This window comes from Antedon bifida, chromosome 7 (genome assembly GCF_963402885.1).
Source record: "Antedon bifida chromosome 7, ecAntBifi1.1, whole genome shotgun sequence".
NCBI classification, from domain to species: Eukaryota; Metazoa; Echinodermata; class Crinoidea; order Comatulida; family Antedonidae; genus Antedon; species Antedon bifida.
In genome coordinates this window covers 6,009,708-6,034,599 of record NC_136232.1, presented here as the reverse complement: position 1 = coordinate 6,034,599, position 24,892 = coordinate 6,009,708, and the positions used below count along the sequence as shown (strand labels likewise).

The 24,892-nt window shown below is 31.6% G+C and overlaps 1 protein-coding gene across 3 annotated transcripts; it reads right to left on the bottom strand.

The window, feature by feature from the left end:
* Window positions 1-1,564: 1,564 nt before the first annotated feature.
* LOC144847832 (sorting nexin-33-like) lies at window positions 1,565-23,342 on the bottom strand. Of its 3 annotated transcripts, none has more exons than XM_078704369.1 (15): window positions 23,257-23,342; window positions 15,012-15,173; window positions 14,698-14,871; window positions 11,804-11,913; window positions 11,412-11,505; window positions 10,142-10,267; window positions 9,592-9,706; window positions 9,053-9,183; window positions 8,792-8,895; window positions 8,088-8,191; window positions 7,159-7,236; window positions 6,620-6,640; window positions 4,966-5,132; window positions 4,301-4,415; window positions 1,565-3,915 (listed from the first exon to the last, which is right to left on the bottom strand). In XM_078704369.1, exons 1-15 carry the CDS (start codon window positions 23,266-23,268, stop codon window positions 3,770-3,772), a joined length of 1,659 nt encoding a protein of 552 aa, XP_078560495.1. In that variant the 5' UTR covers window positions 23,269-23,342; the 3' UTR covers window positions 1,565-3,769. The 3 variants fall into 3 exon arrangements, with proteins under 3 accessions (XP_078560495.1, XP_078560494.1, XP_078560496.1); XM_078704368.1 differs by lacking the exon at window positions 23,257-23,342 and adding an exon at window positions 20,485-20,551; XM_078704370.1 differs by lacking the exons at window positions 6,620-6,640; window positions 23,257-23,342 and adding an exon at window positions 20,485-20,551.
* Between the last annotated feature and the right edge of the window lie 1,550 nt (window positions 23,343-24,892).

Here is a 24,892-nt window from a genome sequence, read left to right as displayed (position 1 = left end):
CAATCACGTTGAGATGAATCATGGAGCTTATTCTTTACTCCATGGATGAATTTAATTATGTGACGATGAGCTTCGGGTATTGTCTGGACCAAGCGAGACTAATATTTCAGAAATATTTTTCTACAAGCTTAGGGATGGAATTCAGATTCCTTGGTCCCTACGGAATTTTTTTCTTTTAAGTTAAAATTAATAAGTAAAATAATAAGCAATTTGGAACAATTGAATGCTAGTTAAATTACGAAAACCAACATATATGTTCTTAGGCCTATTTTCAAAGTCCGCCTCAATTTAGTCGAGATTGACTTGATTCACTCCTCGCAGATTTAGTTAAGTTCGGTATGAATAAAATGACATCAATTGTTAAGTTCGGTTTCAGAATACGGTCGTTGGTTATTTTTGTTGCTATACATTTTCGTTTACATCATTAAATCATAAGAAACAATAAACACAATACGACTACAAAATAAGAAATTGTCGTCTATGGTTGTGAAATGCAGTCAAAAACATAAAACTGCTGAGACATACAATATATCAAATGATGTAACCAGTGTATTTGTTTTGGAACGGAACATACTAAAATATGGCCCTACCATTATTATTGTTGGTATACATAGAACTTTTAAAGTAGATATTTTTTATCTTTGTATTAATTGTAAATTAAATATGTTTATTAGCAAACGATTAAATGAGTAATAGCTATTATAGTTGACGTGTGGAACTTTTAAATGCCACGGCAACCTTTTAGGGGCCAAGCTTGCTCTCAATGATTATATTAGGCACGATCTAAATAACTTTTGGAAATAATCTGTTTGCTTAATGTGAACTGTCAAATCGATCCCTCAAAAACATTAAAAAAAATGATGATGATTAATATAAAAAAAACCCATTAGATACAGTTTTTCAAGTAAATAATGTTGTTTTTATCCAATTTTGGTCAAACTATTATGTGACATTAAAATAGCATATTGAACAAAAAAACATTAAAAAAAATGTTTTATCAGAGGGACAAGTATATCCTTAAATTTACTTTTGGAATGGTGATACACTCACTCCTTTTTTTGTTTATCTTCCCCATGCTTCGAACCCCTAATGACCCCATCCAAACTCACACAAATTATAAATTATGCATATATATTTATATTAGGCGCCTCATTTCTATTCTGGTTGCCGGCTAAAAGTTCTAAAGAGTCTCCCTAAGTTGGTCGAATAACAACAGTAGTCTCGATACCCCATGCGCGACAAGACTAGAAACATCAACATGTTCGAAGTTTAATTTGGTAGACTAGACATACCTGATTTAAATACAAAGTTAATTTTAAATTTAACTGTAAACAATAATGAGTAATACAAATATTTATACTTAATACGTGATATTAAATGATGATCATGTTAGTTTTTAACTGTAATATAGAAATAAAATAAATAAATGGTTATCAGTAGTGGTATTTATGATTTCTTTAAAAAAAAAAGTGAAATAAATAAGATGTTAAATCTGGTGTCACTAGTTGTCGATATTCTAACTGCTTAATAAACTCACTAATACAATAAAAAAAATCTTCACAAATTATCTTATACACTGTGTCATATTTATTTTAAACACATCAGTAGTTACAGAAATTTGTAAGAGATACAGAAAATATGATTATGATTTCTTGATTTGTTCAATTGGACCTAATCTTGTTTAAAGCCTAATACAAATGAAAGTAAAAAATATAATATTTACTAAATTATAAACTAAAAGAAATATTAAAGTACCATAAATGATGAACTACATAATTATGGCATAGTGTGGCGATACCAATGTTCAACTAAGTTTTTCGACGCAGGACTCGGCAACAGTGAGTGCTGCTTTTATTTAGAATACACAATCGAGAAAAATTATATAACGGCACTCCTTGGTGAAACTAAATATTGTTTGGTAGTTACAGTGAGAGAACGAAAAAAATTACAGTAGTGTTTATTAAAATTAGTATTTATAATATTCAAGATATAAATGACGTACTAAAAGTTTTGATTATCTTTCATATATATTACTTTAAAGATAGATTCAGAAATGTATATATATACACAGTACACAAACTTGTTGTAAAATTTATTCTCTATACAGTCTTTATTTACACTACCAAAAGCTAAAGGTCTTTCAGAACTTCAATACCATTTATATGCTACAACTTCTTTTAAAAATGAAATAAAAAAGATTTAACCCTACACAGAAATATGCTTATAAAACCATTTATTGAAAACGTTGACAAAGAATTTGATTAGTACTAAATTATATCCGCAATGGGTATAGTCCAACTTCACGATATCAGCATGTGTTACAACAACACAGTTAACTAAAAATTAGCAGACATATGTACTGTATTGTGTAGCATAGAGAAAAATTATTATATTACAATATATCTCTATGATAGTAGCCAATTTACTGTATTCTATCAGATATTGTAAATATGAAATTACGCAGTGAACAATACAATAACGTCAAGCAAAATTACTGCAGTAACTGAAGAAAAATTACTGCAATAACTGAAGCAAAACATGCACCTTTCTACATATCTGATTTATAGTTGTTTTATTGAAGATTTCAGAACATTATTATCAGTTAGTTTTAATTTGTGCTTTAAAAACAATTTTTAAATTACTGTTGAATACTTAGTATAATTATCAAGGAAAAACGTTGCAGAAATGCCCCAACAAATTATTATACACCTGTCAGATAAATGTAGCAATATTTCATGGTTAAACTTATATTATAATATTGATATATAAATAACTTCTTTATACAAATTAGTTGCATCTAAGAATTTTCATGCAGTCTCCTTGATTGACTAAAGTAGAAAAATTCAACATTTTTAGATTAAATCATATAAATTTTATATTTTCCTGAAGAAATAGGGGTTAGGGTGTTTCGGAGTTCAATTGTGGTTAGTCTGATTGCGCTTCGTTCAATAATGTCAACGAATACTATAGAGGGCAGCAGTCAATCACAATGGTAACAATGACTATTGTTGGTGAGTTTTTATGTAACTGTTGAAAATGGGTATGCAGGAGGTACTGTTGTACATCTAAACCGATTAAGGCCAATTTTTACACAGGTGATCGTTAATTTTAAACAGAAAACTAAGCTAGTTCCTCGTAGAGCAAAAATCGCCCATCCACTCTGCGTTTTGTGTAAATAAGAAATAACATCGCTCGTCTGTGTAAATTAGCCTTTATACTACACTACCACATAGTGATTACAAATCGCTGTTAGTCTTAATTTAGAATGACTAGGAAAAATCTCAAGGTACACTTGCGCAATGCCGATTGGGGTGTCCAGACATTGTTTATCCAGAAGAGAAAAATGTGTACTGGTTGGCAACATCATTTGAAGAGGTTGGTTACCAGAAGCCTCTGAGGTGGAACTTAAGTTATCACACGGAAAATGGTATTAACACCAAAGCACTGAATATTTTACATATTAAAGAGTAGTTTACAAGTTAAATAAAAAACATAGATTTGTTGATGGTAAATAAGCTGTCCCAATTTCCTCACAGCGGTACTGCCTTCTCTTGTCATTGCAACTCTTCGATACATAAGAATTTCTTCTATAGACAATATTACTTTTTTCATTTGGTACAGTTTTAACAATAGCAATGCGTCCAAGCTTTGGACACAAAATGGCAGTCAGTTAGGTCTTCATAAAGTCAAATGTCCATGTGAAGATTTGGACACAAAATGGCAACCAGTAAACTTTCATGTGAAGCTTTGGACACAAAATGGCAACCAGTTAGGTGTTGATGTCTCCATACATTGCTAAGTTTTCTTGAAGTTTATTTGTAATTGTTTCATAGAATTTAATCTGTTCTTGTAGATATTTCTGCATCATGTCTTTGTAGTCTTTTACTCGTTCTTGGTGGAAATGGTTCATCTCAGCTGAAAAATAAATATTACAGGATAAAGATTTTTAAAAAACATGAAAACTAAAGATTAATACAAAAAAAAACACTTCAATTAGGCCATTTTAGAGTTTTTATAAAGCTGATCACTTTCGTAAAAAAAAAAATGTTTTCACTTATAAAAGACAAAATAAATGGTTAAATTCAACCAATGACTTCCGGCCAATTCAACTTTTTGCTTTAAATTACAGTGTTTTCAGGTAAATAATTTGTTTTTTCCATCCAATATTTGGTCAAAGTGAATAACTATTATGTGATATTAAAATGGCATATTTAACAATATATCTTTTGGCCATAAAGACAAATGCTGGTGACAATGCAAGGATAGTAACATTACTATTTTGTAATAACAATAAACATACCCATCATAGAATATGATATAACATCTGCTCGTCGTCTTACTTGTTCCGCATCTAGACCATCAATCTTGCCGTCCTCCTGCGATTTCTGGTATTCTCGTTCCGTTGATAGAGTATGCTGTACACAAACATAATAAAATAAATCATAGTAGTATTCTAACAAGACAGTGGAAAAAGAGATAGATGGGATAGAGGACATGGAACGAGGCAAAACAAATTGCCAACGATAGAACCAACTGGAAAATTGCCACCGCAGCCTTATGGGCCACTAGGCCCGAAGAAGTTAGGTAAGTAAAAATCAAAATCATTTATTCATAAATTAGAGTATTTTGTAGGAAATTTCTGAAACCAGTAGTATTATGGAAAATTATAACAAAATAAAAAAAATCAAGTGAAAATCACATTAAATCAGGTGAACTGGAGATTGGCCTTAATATCGGATGTGTGTTTTCAATTTATATGTGATTCATGTATGTGGCTTGGAGTATTGGAGAGCCACTTTGATAGTGCTTACACTGTTGGCAATCCTCGGGGTACTCCATCCACACTTGTTTGTATAATGGTGGTTTCTTTCTGTTTGTATACCTGGAAATTGAATAAATAAAAAAAAAAAAGACACCCGACAAAATTGGGTCAGTTGGCAGGTCTGATACCGTATGGCTGATTACCTTATGAAAACTGATCATATCAGGAAAGCAAGCCAGCATGCCTGTGTACTCCCTCATACTGTCTTCCAGTGGGTAGAGGTCTTCCCTAGGCTGGTTAGCATACAGATCACCTATCTCTGTGTATGTCTTGCCTGTGTGTTGTATGGCCTTGGTAAGCTTCTGTGATTCTGTACAGTATAAGAATACACATAGCTTATTTAATACTTTTTTTTAAATAAAAATGTTAAATATACCTTTATGCAGCCAGCATAAGAGATCTCACAGACTTTTTCACATTATTTGTAAATTTATTTCATTTCCTTTCAGTAGGATAGACCTAACATTTATTTTAGTATTATTGATCTGTTAAAATTCATATCTACTACATTTGAATCAGGTATTATTCTTTGCTTTGTAAACTATATTTTTAACATTGCTTGCACCTACTTTTTTTTAATAGTTTTTCTAGAAAGTGTATGCGTCTAATTTAAGCTTTTTTGATAAAATTAATGATGACAAATAAATGAATGAATGGTTGAATGAATTGTCGAATGACTAAATGAATGAATGAATAAATTATTGAAATTTGATAAAGGATGTATATCTTTTTCTTAAATGAACAAAACATGCTACATAGGAATATTGTATTTATCTATGTATTTAAATAGTGAATATATCATTTTTGTCAACTTAATAAAAAAATATATACTGAAAAGGAATGTTACAAACTTTATATTATCATCCGTAAATATAATTATTATTTATATATTATGGCAGAAAATGTATGGCAGATAAAACAATAGCTTTGTAGTAGCCAACAGAAAGGTATTATTAAGATGTAATTGTTAATTCTAAAAAAAATAATAAAGCTTTATTAGTCAACTAGTTGTTCCAACAAAAAAGAAAATAAAATCAAGAATAAAAACTAAAATTTAAAAAGAATCCTTTTATGTGGTAAACCTGTTATTTTATACTGTTATAGAACTTAATACCTTTAAATAAAATTCTAAGAATAGCAAATAAAAAGTTTTTAAAAGAATTGATTATATAATACTTTGTTACTACTGTATGCGATTTATTATTAACAAAGGCATAAACAAAAATTTAATAGTAATTTTGTTATAATATTATTACTGTAAAACCTCAATAAGAAAACTAATTACAGGGGATATTATATTATAATATAGATAAGACAGACACAATAGGCTTTAATTCTTCTGTAAAATACTGTACAATAGATCTCTATTAAGGGGATACATTTGAGTTTCAATAGGGGTGTCCACTAAATAGGGGATGGAGTGTTAAAACCTATCTTGTCCTTTGTCTCTTCACTGGAAATTTCCCTCTTAATATGAGTGTTCCAAAGAGGAGGTTCCAGTGAGGAAAAAACAAAGTATAAAATAGGTTTTAACACTCAATCCCCTATGCAGAGGACACCCCTAATAAATCTCGAAGGTGTCCCCTTGATAGAAGCTATATTGTAACACACATACAAACTATACACACAATTAAATGTCTGCTTTGATATCAGATATCAGAAATTAAAAACTGATAAACGAATGTTGAGAAAGGAAGGATGGGGGAGGGGCTTTCTTGTTGAGGTTTCACAATATTACAGTATACTATAAAATAAGTTAAGCACGCTTTAACGTGATAGATTCTAACTATAGCATACCTTCAACGGTTACATCAGGGTCTTTAAAAAAAAGTAGGTAAAAATGGTTGTGACAGGAAAACACACATATAGATTGATAATAAGAATATGTAGGCTTCAGTGGCATAATGTAGAGACCTGAGGCCCCTGGTTTAGGAACCTAAGTGGTTCTCCAATGCTGAGGCCTCAGGCATTTTTTGGACATATTTTAAGGCTTGTCTTTTCCTCTGGTCACTGCTCAGGGGCCGCCATAAGCTCCGGGGCCCCTGGGTTTAGCCAGTGAGCACACATAGCCGTTACGCCACTGGTAGGCTTGTTATTGCCAATCAGGGTTAAACTATACGATCTATTGTAGCGACAGATTTAGTCAACTACATACAACATACATGTCATTCATTTAATATGAAGAATAGTTGATCAAAGTATTTTAAGAAAGCATTATTATTGATTGATTGAAGCCAGAGCAAATTACATTATAAAATATATTAATTTTGTATTATTTATTCTTTTATTTATATAACGTTTGCAAGAAATAATAACAAAATTCAAATTATACTTACGAAGGCCATTGTCAAGTTCAAATGAATTCGCTAGTGATGTAAACGATGCCCCTAATTTATTGTATTCTCTCTTAAAAGCTGTACAAAAATAAATATTGATATTAAATGATTTTCAGCTCTCCGGTGCATCTTAACGAGGGTCACTGAAGAAAGCAAACAAACATACCATACATGCTCACACAAATGCGTCGGGTGTCATAGTCGCCAAACACACTTAAGTGAGCTATTTCCCTTAAGTATTTTACTTACTATAAATATTTAAGTATATTGGCATTCACTTAGATAAGAGAAGTGTTTTCCCTTAGCCTAAGTGTGTGAATTGTGTATACAGCCAGTCATAGGTCAAGCTAGCCATATTCGATACAAAATCTATGTGCAAATAAAACCTGAAACTCTTTCAATTTGAAAGAAACTGAAAACCAGACAACTTACGGGGAACAAGGTTCATGTGTATTTTGCTTTTTATAGTTCATAGTTCATTTTATTTGTCCAAAAGGAATTTCATGTTGTCATACAGTTGCTCAAAATTAGTTGAAGGTTAGGCAACACAGAAAAAGACAATAAAATTGAGTGACAAAATTACTCTGATGAACAATGAATTAACCGAGTCATTTACTAGTGACCAATTTATATTGTTTTTGTTTCTCAAAAAATTTCATCTGGTTTCAAATATATATTAAATAAATCAATGTTAACTTTTTGGTTAAACCAGTTGACAAGTACTTACTTGCTGAACATCAGACGAAAGATGGCGCAAGTCACCGAACTATGACGAATGACAGAACATCATGTCAACGTCATTTGCTACTGAAAGTAGCTGAAACGTAGCAAGTAAGTACTTGTCAACTGGTTTAACCAAAAAGTTAACATTGATTTATTTAATTGTTTTTGTTTGTTTATTTGTTTTTGTAATAAAAATAATAACCTACGTCCAATGTGTTTCTTTGAATGATCGTGGACGGCTAATATCACATGTTTTAAACTCTCATCCATACTTTTAACAAACTTGTGAAAACTATCATGGTGTGCCTCTCTGTGATAGAAAGAAATAGCAACAAAACACTTTAGTTATAGGTACAACAAGTACTAAATACACTTGTTAAAAAGTAAATAAAATAATAAAACTAAATTCAGACTCTACTTTTTGTTTGCTTTACTTTTTTTTAAATACTCATCCAATAGTGAGCAACTTATAATTTATCGTGCTTTTAAATGAAGTCTTATTTGAGAAGTGAAGTTAAAAGACTTGTGAGTGACAACCCTAAACATCTGTCTATACTATCAAACTGGTTTAACAAACAAAATGCGATGTGCCCAAATATGGTAGTGATATGCCCAAATATAGTAGTGATATGACATCATCATATCCATATATGGGCACATCACATTTTTTTTTTTCACATAAAGTTTGATAGTGAGACTTTACAACCCTTAAACCAGATCAGGATTGAACCCTGGAACTTGAGAAAGGCAAGCATGTTTACCATTAAGCTACCACTCCACTTCTACTCGCCTTACTTCATATATACTTCTACTATGTTATATGATTTTTTAGCTATATTTTTTAGTTATTATTTTCTATTTTCATTTGGAAAAACAAACTTACTTCACACATTGAATAAACATTACTTACACATGATTTAGCTCAAGCGGTTTCTGTGGAGTTTGAACTAAACTGAAAAAAGCTGCTCCTGCAAATTCACCTTTCTCAGCTTTTCTCTTTCCAACCTTCCATAACTACGCAAGATAAAACAAATTATTATTCATTTTCAGATGTATCAATATATCTATATTCCCTAAAGATGCTTGTAAATTAAATTTTAAAAGACTAGAATTTTAAAATAGCAGCAATTTAGAAAACATCTCAATTGATTTATTGGAAAACCAGACTTACTTTCTCATCTGTACACGTTACAAAATGTTGGAAGACTTCGCTGCGCGATATGACCGGATGATTCGTCATTCGGGTCAGCCATCTTTGTAGCTGCTCCATTCGTTTTTCTATAAATGTATCTTCGTATCGTCCTTAAAAGAATAAATCGTTAAAAATATACTAAAATGTATATAAATTTACAGAAATTCTACACTGCCCAATGATATACTGGAAAGTTAAGATGAGGAAAAGAGAAATTGTGTGTGGCAAGGCGTGTTGGACTACTGATCGTGAGATCGTGGGTTCGAATCCAACCCTCGTCACATTGTCCAGACACTTTACTTACGTTTGCCTCTTTCCACCCAGGTGTACAAATGGGTATCTGGTACAGCCAAGACACCACTTTGCGCTGATTACTAGCTGCATCATGGGAGTATGTTTCCATACTTGTTTGATCCAAAAATGACCGGGGTAATAATATGTATAGAGGTTTCACAACATTAGGCACTTTATAAATCCAGAATATTATTTATAATATTACAGCAACATCAGTAGCTTACCTGTGACTTGTTTATCTGGAAGGGCTGGTATACAAATCGTTATAAACTTGTCAACAAGCCTCTCATACAACCAATCAAAGTGTTTGTACCTTCTGCTTACTTGAATACCTGTGTTCTATAAAATTAAGAAAATTAAGACAAAATATACAATAGCATCACTTTGATAATTGTATTTTTAAATAGTAGTTAAAACTACTGTGGAGTAGCTTTGCGTCAAGGAGTTGAGTAAATTGGTCAGGTGTTTGCCCTACCCTTGACGTAATTTTTGTACTTTATACTAAGTAGTGAGAATACTAGCGAAAAAACTCACCAGGCTGGTGATCTGGAGGTTGTGGATTCGAGTCTAACCCGAGAATTACTTCCAAAATGTTTCGCAAATGTTCTCAAGTACAAAAATACATCAGAGTGGGGCTAAAACCTGACCAAGCATCTTTTATTTTATATTTCAATTCAATTATAAATGTTACACTTATGTGGTGTGGTGGTGGAAGAGGGGCACATTTATTATTTTATTTATAAATACTGTACTTAATGCATTACTATAACTTACTGTTGGTGTTATTTGATAGCATATAAAACTCTTAATGCCCTTTAGTTTACTTTCTTTCTTTGGGTTTCGAATCTGCGCTTGAAAAGGATTTGTGTCTGGTTCCCATTGTGGGCCTTCATCTGTTTCCTACAAGAGGAAAAATAAATCAATTTTATTTTCATCTTCTTCAGTTCATGACCGTTCTCCCAGAGGGCCCAGTACATTGTGGTTGCTTATTAGTTTCCATAAGTAATAGTCTTAATAAATCATCAAATATTTATAAATGTGGATGGTGGTCACAATAAGTCTAGAAATAGAGGCCACCATTAACAATATATAAAAAAAAACATTTACATGTAAAAGGTACAGACATGTCTCGAACCCAAGCCTTTCAGTTATCATAAATTCAATCATGCGTAAACTTGTATACCATTTAGTGAGTGACACTGTTGTTTTGAAATTATGTTGGGTTTATCCTTAAACTCACCAAATGATTTAAACATACGTGTAGGTCTAGTATTTAAGTGTTTATTCATATGTATGTTCTGCATGGTATGATATGACAGCCTCCCAGAGTATAAGCTAAAATCTTCAGGAAATGCTCACAAAATCTAGAGCACATTTTTGCTATTATTTTTGTGTTGTCTTGTGTGGGTTCGTCCCACTTTTATTACATGCAACCATACAAATGGGGGGGGGGGGGGGTAATGACCTGAATCTTATGTGATATTCGAAACATTTGGGATACAGAACACTACTCATGTGAATAAATATAGGTTACATATTGTATCAAAAACTTCCCATAAAGCAAAATTCTCAAAGAAAAAAAATATACAGATCAAAACAAACCTTTTGAATTTTGCTATATTTTATTTTATTTATCAAGACATATTTGCATCATAATGGGCTAAAAATAGATGTTTTGAATTGTTCCTTTATATATTATAAGGAAGTGGGTACTGAAATAACAAAACAGAAAGAAGTAAAAGACTACATTTTTTGTTTGTTTACCGTGTAACTTTAGTTTAAATAGTCAGTTTGAAATAACACAATGAAAGGTAAAGAGATCTGATAATGAAACAAATTAAAAACTGTTTACATTTAGATGCAATTGTATCAGGGAATTTTATAGTTTACGGTTCAACTGTCTTAACCGCTAGGCCACTCATTCAAAGGGAGGGAGAGGAATGAGATGCATAACAGGGGGATGGGGGGGGGGGGGGGGAAGGTGGGTATATTATTACAGATTTTCGATCGGAGTTTTATTGCCCTAAACTCTTTTCACACTTACAATAATTGTTACAGAGCCTGCTGGCGATAAAGACTTCTTAGATACATTGCCCATAAGATAAGCTTCTCCTCCAGATTTGGAAAACACAGAAAACCTGGAATGTCAAACAAATTATCATTTTTATTAGCAAAAAAAAATGTGTACGAGTCAAATTGCTTCATCTAGTTTGTTCCTTAAGCTCCGTCTACACTATCAAACTAGTTTGATAAAAAAAAAAGTGAGATATGCCTAAATATGGTAGTGAATTGCACAAATATGGTAGTGATATGACATCATCATGTCCATATATGGGCACATCACATAAAGTTTGATAGTGTAGACAGAGCTTTATGTAATTGTTTAAAAATAATAAAAGCAACTTGAGTAATAGTTTAACTTGAGTAATATTTTACCTTGAGTAATTTTTGCGTACAGTTCCTGTTTTAATATCTGCACTATTTTTTCTTAAATCTCTATTTGGTGCATTAAGTCCGAAATTGCCTTGACCATTTAACCCATATTCCTGGAAAACAATCAAAAACAACAATTTATGATTCTGATAATGATAAAAAACTGTGCAAGAGGGCATACTATAATCCATAGGGCCTTATATTCATCATATTAGCTGTTAGCATTTTTTCAGCAATTGAATTCACTTTTTTTTTCTACAGTTAAAGCTCTGTCTACACTATCAAACTTTATGTGACAACAAAATGAGATGAGCCCATATATGGACACGATGATGTCATATCATTATCATATTTGGGCATATCACTACCATATTTGGGCAAATCACACTAGTTTGATAGTGTTAGACAGAGCTTAAGGGTCATGTTAAGATTATTCTACTGCTGGCAGTACCTGCTGTAACATTTTTTTACTGCAATAAACCAATAAAAAATAAATGTCAAAAATTGCAAAAAAAAGTTTAAAGAGTAAACAAAATGTAGTTACTACAGTAACCGCAGTAATAATTTCAACATCGCATAATTGACTATAACTATACTCAGAGTGAATCTGGGGACCATATTCAGAGTGAATCTGGGAACCATATTCAGAGTGAATCTGGGGACCATATTCATACCAAATATGGCATTTGAACTTAATAAATGCATAGAGTATTTTCATAAATAAACAAGGCATTCAAAAAGTATAAAGAATGATTTCAATAGTAGTATTCCTGTGAATGTGTATGGTGGATGATTCATTAAACACAGTGAACAATACACAAGGAAATCAATTGCTAGAAAACCACTGGTTTAATTATTTAAAATATAATGATCCATAGGGTTTTTATAATTATAGTAGTACTACTATTAAATATAGTCAGGCGCGGATTTAGGCCAAGATTCTCTGTAATTTATGATTAAATGTCATTTACTAGTGTTTTTATTTATTTAATACCATCTTTAATGAGGGTGGCCTATCATTACAATTGATCATTAACAGGTGCAGAATTAGGCGGGGGCTAAACAGGCTTTAGCACCCCACCCCCCGTGGGGAACAGCCATGTCTTTTAAAATAAAATAATGACTATTTTTATTTTTCTGCAACTCGACGGATCGTTTTTATCTTTTATGAAATATTTAGCCCCACATAATCTATAATGCTGAATCCGCCCCTGATATTAATATAATAACTTGGTGCTATAAACAGGATTTAAACAACACTCTGTTTTTGTTTATACGTCTTCAAAAAGTTATTTTTTATTTTATGCAACTGATGGATCGTTGTTATCATTATTTTATTAAATATTTATCCCCCTTAATCTACCTGTATAATGCTGATCTGATCTGATCCTGAAGTATACCCTTATAATAAATCCTTGCTATAACCAGGATTTAAAAAAAAACAACTCTGTTTTTGTTTATGTCTTCAAAAAGTTAATTTAAAGAGTAGGTTTAAAAAGGGTAGTTTCAAGTTTAAATAGGATGAAATCAATGTTAATCATGAAACATGCACAAACACATTCAAAAACTAAATAACAAACAAAAAAGCAAAATAAAATATATTACTGTAATTTAAAAAAAGGCCAAAGAAATTTATAATCAAACCAGCCAACAAAACAATTAAAACTAAAAATCAATAAATTGGTTTAAAATTTAAAAAAATAGTATTTATTTATTAAATTGTCTAAAGCTTTCTTTTAAATAGTATAACTAGTAAATGGTCAGGGGTGGTTTAGCTTTGGAAGTAGAGGGAGCAATTTGGAGTTGTCTTTATGACTTTGGGTGCCATAATATTGAGGACATTATTTTAGAATTTCTAACCTCTGAGATGAGGTCTGAAATCATAAATAATATGTTCAGTTTTATCGCTGTTCTATGGAGCCTCTGGTCATTGGAGCTGTAGTTTGGATGTGCTTGCCTTCCAAACCCAAGTTCCAGGGTTCAATCCTGACCTAGTGCAGGGTTCAATCCTGACCTAGTGCAGGGTTCAATCCTGACCTAGTGCAGGGTTGTAACTTACAACTCTTTCAACTCCATTCCCTAAGCCGCAAATGAGACTTTATAAGCACGATAAATTATAAAATAGTTTTATAATCCATCCTGTAATTGGCGAGTTGATTGCTGTTGGATTCATATGAAATTTTTTTTAATTTAAAAATCCTTCTCCTCCCCCTCCTTGCAAAACCACATTCGTCTATGTGAGCTTCTCACAAAACAATCACTAGTAATGATACAATCGGTATTCAATCAATCAATCAATCAATTAGTTATTGATTAGCAACTCAATGCATTATTCATCAATCAAGGCAAGCTCATTCTGATTCTCAGTACTACTCACAGCACGCTGTACGGCCATGCTCATAGTCGACCGGGATTTCATCTGGTGGTACTCGGGTTTGCGAGACTTTTTATCGTACTGACTCATGGAGCGTGAAACGCCCTTGGGCTCGTGCATGACAAGGTCAATCTTTTCCGTCGACTCGGATGAAACTGTTGATGACGTTGGGCTGGGAGGTGGTTTTGGTTGTGGTTGTACTTTAGTATACCGAGAATTAAGGGGAGAACCAACGGCAAAGTTGGTGTACACGTCATCGGTAGTAGGTTCTTGATTAGGTCTCTGATTATTAGAAACCTTTACAACGACCAATAAAAAAGGCCTTATTAATTTACTGATATAATAATGCTGTATTTTTAACAAGCTACAAAATAAACATTATTTCATGTTCATATAAAGCCAACATCTTGAAAAGAAAAATCATAAATAATAATTATGTATTTCTTACAATTAATATTATTATAATCATATTACTACAGTAAGTATTACTACTAGGTAATTCAAGGTAAAATTATTTTCTTACTTGTGTCGACTCTTGGCTGTATGAACTTTCCTCATCCCATTCTTCGTCCCAATCATCAAAGCTTTCTGTCCGCTCTGGTGGGGGCGCCGTTGATATTGACTGTACTGGCACAGGCTCAGATATTTGGGGCACTGGTGGTGGACTAAATGATGGTGGAGGCGGCGTCTTAACCACCTAAAAGATGAAAGTAAAAACAAAATCAAAATCTTGGTAATTAAACAAAATAGGGATTAGGAAAAGCTAGTTTATTAAGCAGTTTACTGTTACAGGGATCAACATTTAAACCAAAAAAGAAACCCCCAAAAAACACGAACCTCAACATAAGCTTCTGGAAAGAGCCCTCGTTGTCCATTAGGATTCTGTCCTTCCCACCAGCCATCACCAACGTCTTGCCTTATAACATCTAAAATATCATCTTCATATATCGTGAGTTCACCATTACCAGGCTCACCCTCAAAGTTGTATAGAACTCGCACCTACAAATGAAACAAGAAATTTTAAAAATTATAAGAACAAGTTAATAGTGAGTACAGTACAACACCAGAGATACCTTTAGGACACAACCAGTGGCGTAACAGGTATTAGCGCTTACTGGATAACCCCAGGGGCCCTAGAGCTTACAGAGGCCCCTGAGTAGGGTCCAAGATGGAAACAAAGGGCATTAAAATATGTCGAAAGGCTAAAAATGCTCTAGGCCTCCATCGTTGCCTCAGACCTCTGCATTATGCCACAACAAAGTGTGCCTGAATATGGATGTGTCCTGAATAGGTGTTGAATATGTCAGGAAAATATATAGGGACATTTATCAACAGCAGGGCAGCTAGTTCTTCAATCTTTAAAGAAAGTATAATCTAAAAAACTATATTGAAGAAACCGTGTTTTAAAATTTAAACTATTATTTTTTATCTATTTCTTATATTCATTACAACACATAAATAGGGAGACAACTTTTGACACTGACAGGAAAACCCCACTGTGTCGGAGGTCGTCTAAATTTAGATGGTACAGGAAATAAAACATTATTTAATATCACTTTGTCAGAATTTACCTGGATGTACTGTAATAAAGAAACGTTTTAATATTAATAATAATAATAAACATAACTTAATTTGTACTTGAATTTAATATTTGTTTATCATTTTAATAACATACACTGTAGTGTAAACATTTAATTTATTTGAAACTGTGAGGAATGTTGAAAACTATGATCAAGTAAAAAACTGAAGTAAGGAAAGTAAAACGCTTTTAACAGAGACTTCAAAGATAACAAAAGATGAGTAATTTCACAGTGATCATTTTCAGATGATTTCGGAGGCAAATCGTTGACGCGTTCAATGCAGACATAACGGTTATCAGATGGGCCAAGTAAAACGACGATCATAGATATAAAAGCTCAGGAAACTCTTAAAGGGATGACTCATGCTTGATTTCCCCCTAATGATAAAGGAAAAGCTAAATCTGAAGTCATTTCTGTTTTCAACTCATGAACATGTACAGTACACTTCCATCCAAAATTTCCGAAAATTTTAAACACTTCATACACTTTAAGAAAACAGAAAGTTGAAATGCTCATACTTGACTTTGTCAAAACAACGGTTTATAGTACAGACTTTAATAATTGTAGTAATTTTTTCAATGTCTTTTCTAAAACCTATAAATGTTCTTAAACACATGAAAATGACTATTTTTCATAATTAACAATATTTTAAAAACTTTACTTTCGTAAAACAGAAAGTTGAAATACTCATACCAATACTTTATCAGAACAACGGTTTATAGTACAGACTTTAATAATTGTAGTAATTTTTTCAATGTCTTTTCTAAAACCTATTAATGTTCTTGAACACATGAAAATGACTAAAATGATATTTTTTCATAATTAACAATATTTTAAACGATTTACTTTCATAAAACAGAAAGTTGAATGTTGATACCAATACTTTGTTTGTCAGAAAAATGGTTTAAATATTACAATACAGTATTATTGTATTAATTTTGTTATGTCATTTCTAAAACCTATTAAATTTTCTTAAACACATGACAATGATTATTTCCTCATAATCAACATTTTATATTTCCGTTCATCATACAAAAACTTGGCAAATTTTGACTGAATAGAATTGTTGTTTAATACTTTCTCTTGTAGAAAATGGTAAACCTAAGAATAGTAACTTGAAATACAGTGTATTAAGTTACTATTCCTGAAGATTTCCCAAGGGATCTTTATTGTAGTTTACTGGCAGATTAGCAAATCATATTTCCTTCGCTAAAAATAAGGAGCAATTTAAATCTGTGGATTCTAATGTCAATTTCCCTTTACAGATAAATGTCACGTAAGCCAACAGTACTGTACTAATGTAAATGCATTGAAACTTGCAACCCCAAACATATGTGTACTGCGCATTGTACAGTAATCAATTGAAACGATAGGCCCATACATAGAACTAAGTAGCCCAGGTAAATAAGTGAGCCTGAACGTGGCCTTCATAATTCCCAATAAAATTTGGTAATTATTTCACAAACAGTAGATTAAGCAACATTTTGAGATAATCTAAATTATCAAAAGACAATGCCTATTAATAGGGGTTTTTTTTTAGATTGTATAATTAATATGAAATAAGTATCAGTACTTAAAGCAACAGATGGTTGTGATTCACTGTTGGAGCAATTGGGTGTACTTTAATTCCACTGTCTTGTTTAAACAGTATTAGCATATTATTACAGTGTTTTAACCTTTGTACTGTACGCAGTCACACCATTTTCAAGATATGGTAAGATGATGATTAATAAACAACACTATGATTACACAGCAACTGAATATATCATCAGTATACATAGGGTAGCAACTAAAATAATTAAATTTTGATTGGTGACATAAACAACAATTTAGTATGCTGACCTCCCAGGTCTTGTGGGACGTGCCGTTTTGGCTCATTTATGTGTTCAAATGATACCAGATAATAATTTGCTATCCTGACCTCCCAGGTCTTTTGGGACGTGCCGTTTTAGCTCATTAGTCGATAGTTCAAATCGTAACAGAGGGCATTTTTTGGTTTACTTTATGAAGTAGAATGATAAGTTTGGAAACAAACAATACTGTTCAATTATTTTTAATTTTTATATTAGAATTTTATGAACCGTACTTATTAGAATAAACGCATCCCTCGAATAAACGCCCCTCATAGAACATCATTTTGAATAAATGCTCTACATTTAGTTTACCAATTTTTACTGCATTTTATCCTTTCTACTAGATATTAATTTTTCATATCTTGGGGAATTTATTTGATTATGCATGTTACCACATTACACCCACAAAATTAAAGCCTCCCTCGATTAAACGCCCCTAAAACCCATTCTGAACAATAAATGCCCTGTACGCCAATAATTGTTTATTGGAATAATTATGTTACCTTTTTGTGTTTTGTTGTCATAGTACTGTATTTAATACAGCAATATTCACTAAGATTTGTTTTTCAAAAAAGCATTGTTTATTTGCTATATTCACAGTTCAGGTTTAAAAAACGATAGCCACCGCCTATGTGTGGAATGCTTATCTCTTTCATAGGAATCCCTTCAGATAAACTCTACTGTGCCTTTATTATTACAATGTAATCCTGGTATTTTAACAAAATAATCTTTTCAACAGATAAATAAAATTAATTGTTTTGTGGAAATAACCAGTTGTAATTCATCACACTACTTCAAGTACTTGACTGTATTTACATATTTTCAACTTCATATAGGATTATCAATTTCTATAATGCAACAAAAGCATATACAATTTAAACATTTTAAAGGAAAGAATCTGTAAACAAGAAATATTTCTTACAAAAAATGCCGCTCATCGGACAATAACCACCGTCTACATGTATATCAATATTTATCAGCAAATGTTTTCATAGACTCAGACGTGCTTTGGGGTGTGCGCATGCCCAGTCCGAGTTTCCAAATTCCCATTTTTTCAGTCGTACAGTAGTAAACTATAAGCTACGTATGGTAACTGTTTTCTAATGCTTACGTTCGCTTAAAAACATAAACTGCCTATAAAAGAAGTAGCGCGAAAAATTATAAGTTCATTAATTAAAAAAATTAATAGATTTTATTTAAACACATGAACATATTTATGATAGTCAATTCATTGGTACCGGTAGTTTGGAAGAAGATGAATACAGTATTAAGAAATGTTATCTGATATTGTAAATGGAAAAATTGCAACGGCTGGTATGGAACAAAATCACTTGATATTTGACAAATGCTATCGCCATGACGAATTTCTCCATATTATCACTAGTACAGTAGTACTTTCATTAAGACTAGATAATGTGTTGCCAGCAAGGGAAACAATAGCTTTACAAATTCATTTTCCACTCAAATAGCACAATATAAATGGCTAGTACGCTGCAGTCTCTTCGTGTTACTTGGAATTCGTCAATAATATATTGACGACTTCAATTTGAAAAAAAAAAGTTCATGCACTGAATTTTAGTGTAATATTATTATTATATTAGTAACAGTAGGCCTAATATTTATAATTTATAAATATAAAACTCTAAACCAGACAGTGATATATACTGACAATTAATTTATTTATAAACATTGAAGATGAGAAAATGTTTGAGATTGAGAAAAAAATCACCCAAACCAAGATTCGAACAGGAATCTTCTGTTTGATACAGTATGCAGACATCTTACCATTAGACTAAGTCTGGGGTTTTAAGGTTTTGGGTAGATAAATAAATATTACATTTTTATATTATCAACAAAATATTTATTGATATTCATTTTGCATTATAAAATGTTGCTGAGAACTGTGGAATAAAAAAATATACTTAATAATTTTAATAATTCTTCAGGTAGTATAATAACTATTCTACGATTACAACAAAATGACTAGTAGAATTCTTCATATTAAGACTAATGTGCAATACCGCATACAGTATCCTAATTCTAATAGCACAATATCTAGGTCCTGTTGATGCTAAACTTCTCTGGATTATCATTATTGTTATATTATAATAGAAGAAGAAATCTATGACTGATAATTTGACCTTTGATCCAAAATGGCCTCATTCAGAATAGAGACAAAAAATAATCCCTAAACAATGCATTAGCAATGACCTTCATTGATCAACTTGTTCCAATGATAACATACATGACAACAAAAACCAATTAATACAAGCGTATTATTTTCATTCCGTTTTCAAAACTTAAAACAATTAAATACAATTTTCTCTTTTATTTATTTATTCAAATTAAGTATGCTATAAACTTCTATATCCTTGAGTGAAATTTATAAAGAAATATTTAAAGATATTTAAAACATATTTGACTGAGCAAACAGGTGCTACTTGGACTACCTGTACTGGAAGTTTATACAGTACTGCAAATATACTGTAGCATACTGTACATTGATAGAAAACCTACCTGTAGTAAGGGAACATCCTCAGTACCAAACAAAGTTTCCTATTAATACACTAATTGGGATTGGCCATAGTGTTAAAGAATATCCTCTCGTTAGTTTCACAGGAAAGTGTTCCCAAGTTAATAGGATTATTACTGTACAAAATTCCTCTACTGTATGATACAGTATAACATTCAGTAACAAAATACTGTTAATGTACTACAGTAACGTTTGTTTCTAGCAGAATTTGTATTATTTTTGCCTTAAGGTATTTTTAAAATTAGTCACAGTCACATTCCAAATATATTTTGCTATTTATGTAAAAAAAATAAACTTAACCAGACCTTTCTGTCACTTAAACCAATAACATAATTCTTCCTTACCTTGGCAACTTTCATAATTCTTGTTACTTTTTTAAAAATAAAAATCCTTTAAAAACCACTATAAATGCAGTGGGAAATGGTGAAAATGTTGAGACCTTTCAGTTTACAGACTAACCCAACACTGTAGTCTGACTAACGTCTAAAACCACAATCACAATTAGAATACTGTAGTGTCAGCCTAATATCCTGTCGTCGTCGTAGATCATCATCCCAAAATAAAAACATGCTTTCAAGTTCCGATAATCCGTCAGTCAATTCATCGAGATCCTGTGCTTAAGGCAATTGTAATCTCAACTTTTAGATCCTCTTATTTCAAAAACAAAATACAGTAGTAAACTTCCACTAGTAAATAGCAAAACAAATTAAAAGCATTAGCCTTTTTAATCATTCAAATATGGTTTCTAGCTATACGTGTCAGAGAATCTGGATTCATTTTGCTGTGCATTGAAATCTCTGAGAGAGAATCCAAATCATCAGCAATATATTTTAAAATGCATTTAACTAATACCAATTTGATGGTAAAGATATTACATTTTAATTACTTTTTCTGGGACAAATCATAATGTAACAATCTTTAAAATGGAAAAACTTTCAGAGCCATTTTGAAATGTTAGTTTCTAGAATATACTGTAGTACCTTTTGAAGAGTTGTGTAGAACAAAATGTGGGTGTGAGGGGCAGTGTCATACATGATGATGTAAGGCTCACAGACGATACTACTGTGTTTGAAGGTACTGTATGTATGTTCTCCAGGTAAACTACTGTAGGTCAAACAAAATAGATAACTAAATAAAAATGTAACTGTCCCTTTAAAGTCATCAGCAAGTGAATAACCTTGTAGCTATTGTTCTTCTTAAAACAATGAAAATGATAATTCATGGTGTATTGCAACAAAATCCTTCCTAATGCAACCTTAAACTATTTCCTTCACTTCCTAAAAAAAATGGGGCCATAAGAAACCATTTATTATAACTGAACTTAATTACCATGAAGTACCAAAGCAGTAGCGGATCCAGGATTTTGAAATAAGGGATGGCCCAAGGCCTAAAAATGGTGAAATGAAGGGCTGGGCTTAATTTGCATTACAATTTGCGATCAACCCCCCTAGTCCCCTCGAATCCGCCCCTGCAAAGGGGTACAGCACAGTAGGATTAAGAAGGGACTTTTCTAAAGTTTGGAAAGTAAACATATATATGACATATTCTCCACACCTCCGACCTCCGATAATAATAATAATAATATCCTGGATTTATATAGCACCTAATGTTGTGAAACCTCTAAGCTCTGAACATTCAATTCAATTCAAGGTTTATTCAATAAAACGAAAATTTACAATGTAGCCAAAGGCTAAATTGTGTAAAATTTTACAAAATATTGCACATATAAAAAAGTTATCACATAAAAAGAACATATTAACATTAACATTATTATATAATATTATTAATATTATATTAACATTATTATTCCAGTCATTTTTTTTTTATCAAACACGTATGGAAACATACTTCCATAATGCACCTAGTAGTCAGCGTGATCTCAATCTCCAGCAACAGGAGTATCCATTTCATAAATTTACCCTTTATGCCACACTTGACTTAAATTACTGCTAAGTTAATTTTAAATACCTTTTTATTATTACTGGAGGTAATAATAAAAACAATTCAGAGATATTAATCTTAAAATGATATCTTTCAAATTGCCAATCAAACACAGATTATGAGTTTTATATTTCTTCAGAATGACTCAAATGAAAGTCCATAAATCAAATTAAAGTTCAATGTTGGAGACAACATGTTAACCTAGACTATTTAGCACTTTATTTAGTATTTGTATTCATACCTCTATACATCTCTGTCTACACTATCAAACTATAAAAAAAAAGTGTGATGTGCCCAAATATGGTAGTGATATGATGTCATTGCGTCCATACTGTATATGGGCACATCAAATTTTGTTGTCACAAAAATTTGATAGTGTAGACAGAGCTTTAGTCTAGTTGCTTGTCTAGTCTGGATGTCAATATTTGGATTGATAATTAGCCTCTAATAACAGTAATAACAAAATGTTGAATTTATTGCATATTGTGAACTTTGCACTATAAAATGATTCATCGGAACAAATGACGCACCTCTCCCGGGGGGTCGTATATTGGGTCATACAATTTGTGCATCCGATTTCTTGTCTCTCTGACTAAATAAAACATGTCGTTTGTTTATTTTTATTATTATAAAGTTCTAATGTACTAATGGTACTTGCATTTATAGTGTTTAAATATATGCATAATAGATTTTACCATTAAAATATTGGAAAAATGCTAGGTAGGCCCTATATTTTGAGCAGTTGTTCTAATTCATTGACTACACAAATTTGACAGTTGTGATATTGTAGCTACCAAAGTTATGATAAACAGTTTCATTTTAAGAAACAACCAAAATACATTACAGAGATAGGACTAGACTAGAACTAGTAATAGAAATTAAAGAGTAGGCTATGTCCTAGACCCGTCTTGACCACCTGTCATTAAACTACTCATTCTTCACAGGGGCCAGGCCTCTACCAAGCCTACTCCCTCCGAGTTTTCAACAGTCATACACCCACCCGAGCCTAGCTGGCGGTGGCGAGAAAAAACTACATAATCCATCACTATTCAACCAGCGCAACCGATAGGTATAAAACCGATGGAACGAAGTGAGCAATTGGAAGTAAATGGGTATTTTACATCAAATAAATACCAGCAAAGGGAGTAATATAAACTTGTTTAACAACAACTTACCTGCAGCGCCATATTGGCTTAAAAACAATTGTCACATGCAAAATATTATCCAATTATAAAAGGAGGTGACAAAACTAAAGATCCTCCCAAAGCGACAGTGCAAAGTTCGTACTCAAAATTTATATCGCTGGTAGTTCTCTCTCTCTGACTCATTTTGACTGTGTGGGGGCGGATGTCAATTTATATGGAATTCGCATAAATATACCTGAATTAAATTAAAATATAATATCATAAAAATAACGCTAAGGATAAAATAAGTGTGAATGGGAGAGGGGCGATGGGTTCGCAATCACACTGAGAAAAAGGTAACAATTATATTTTCCATGATATGGCTCGATTACAAACAAGTAATTATATTGATAATTAGAGAAATAAATCGTTTGTTATTTCTCATTTAGGCCTCTTAAAAAATATTATATAGAATTATTTAACATACTGTAACAATTAAGATAACAATATGAAGACAATATAAAAAAAGCATCGCATATTGATTAATTAACTATCGTTTTCTGTTGCAAAAGTAATGGTTATGAATCATTATCCGAAACCTTGCTTTTGAAGTAAAAACTTTCAAATTCAAATTAAAACGGATTGCTTCTTTTGTGACCCAGATCAAACGTAAACTTACATATTTCAACAAATTAATATTGCATTCTTTAATCTCACTTTCATGAATTCCTTCATATATTAGCAGGCGGCCTTTTGTAAAAAAAAAAGAATAAAACTGAAACGATTTCAACCTATGACAACACTTTTAATTATAGGGTAGTAGGCTTATGATCTTTTAAAGTTAATTCAAAACTAAATTACCTTTAAGTTGTTTATACTTCGTAGGCCTATTATAGACCGACTTCAAACATTTAATTTTTATTAGTTTCTTTAGCACATAGAATAAAGAAAAAAACTGAAACGATTTCAACCTATGACAACACTTTTAATTATAGGGTAGTAGGCTTATGATCTTTTAAAGTTAATTCAAAACTAAATTACCTTTAAGTTGTTTATACTTCGTAGGCCTATTATAGACCGACTTCAAACATTTAATTTTTATTAGTTTCTTTAGCGCATAGAATAAAGAAAAAAACTGAAACGATTTCAACCTATGACAACACTTTTAATTATAGGGTCGTAGGCTTTATGATCTTTTAAAGTTAATTCAAAACTAAATTACCTTTAAATTGTTTATTCGTAGGCCTATTATAGACCGACTTCAAACATTTAATTTTTATTAGTTTCTTTAGCGCATATTGGTGTCATTTTTTATTGATTCTCCCAAAACAAAAATGAAAATTAATTAAATCAGATTTTGAATAGGTTATTTTGTAGTTTTATTAGAATAAATCTCTTCCATTGGAAAACTGTTTTCACTTATAAAATGAGAAAATAAATGGTTAAATTCACAATTACATTGACTGGCAGCCAATTTGAATATTTTTTGCTTTAGGCCTATTAAAGTTTTTTCAAGTAAATCGTTTTTTCGATCCAATTTATTGGTCAAAGTGGATGACGATTATGTGACATTAAAATGGAATTTTCAACAAAAATAATTGTAAGAATTTTTTTTTTTTTTTATTTGTTTTGGTGGAGGAAGCTGCCCTGGATACGACCACGCCTACCGCGGCATCTTGTGCAGCAC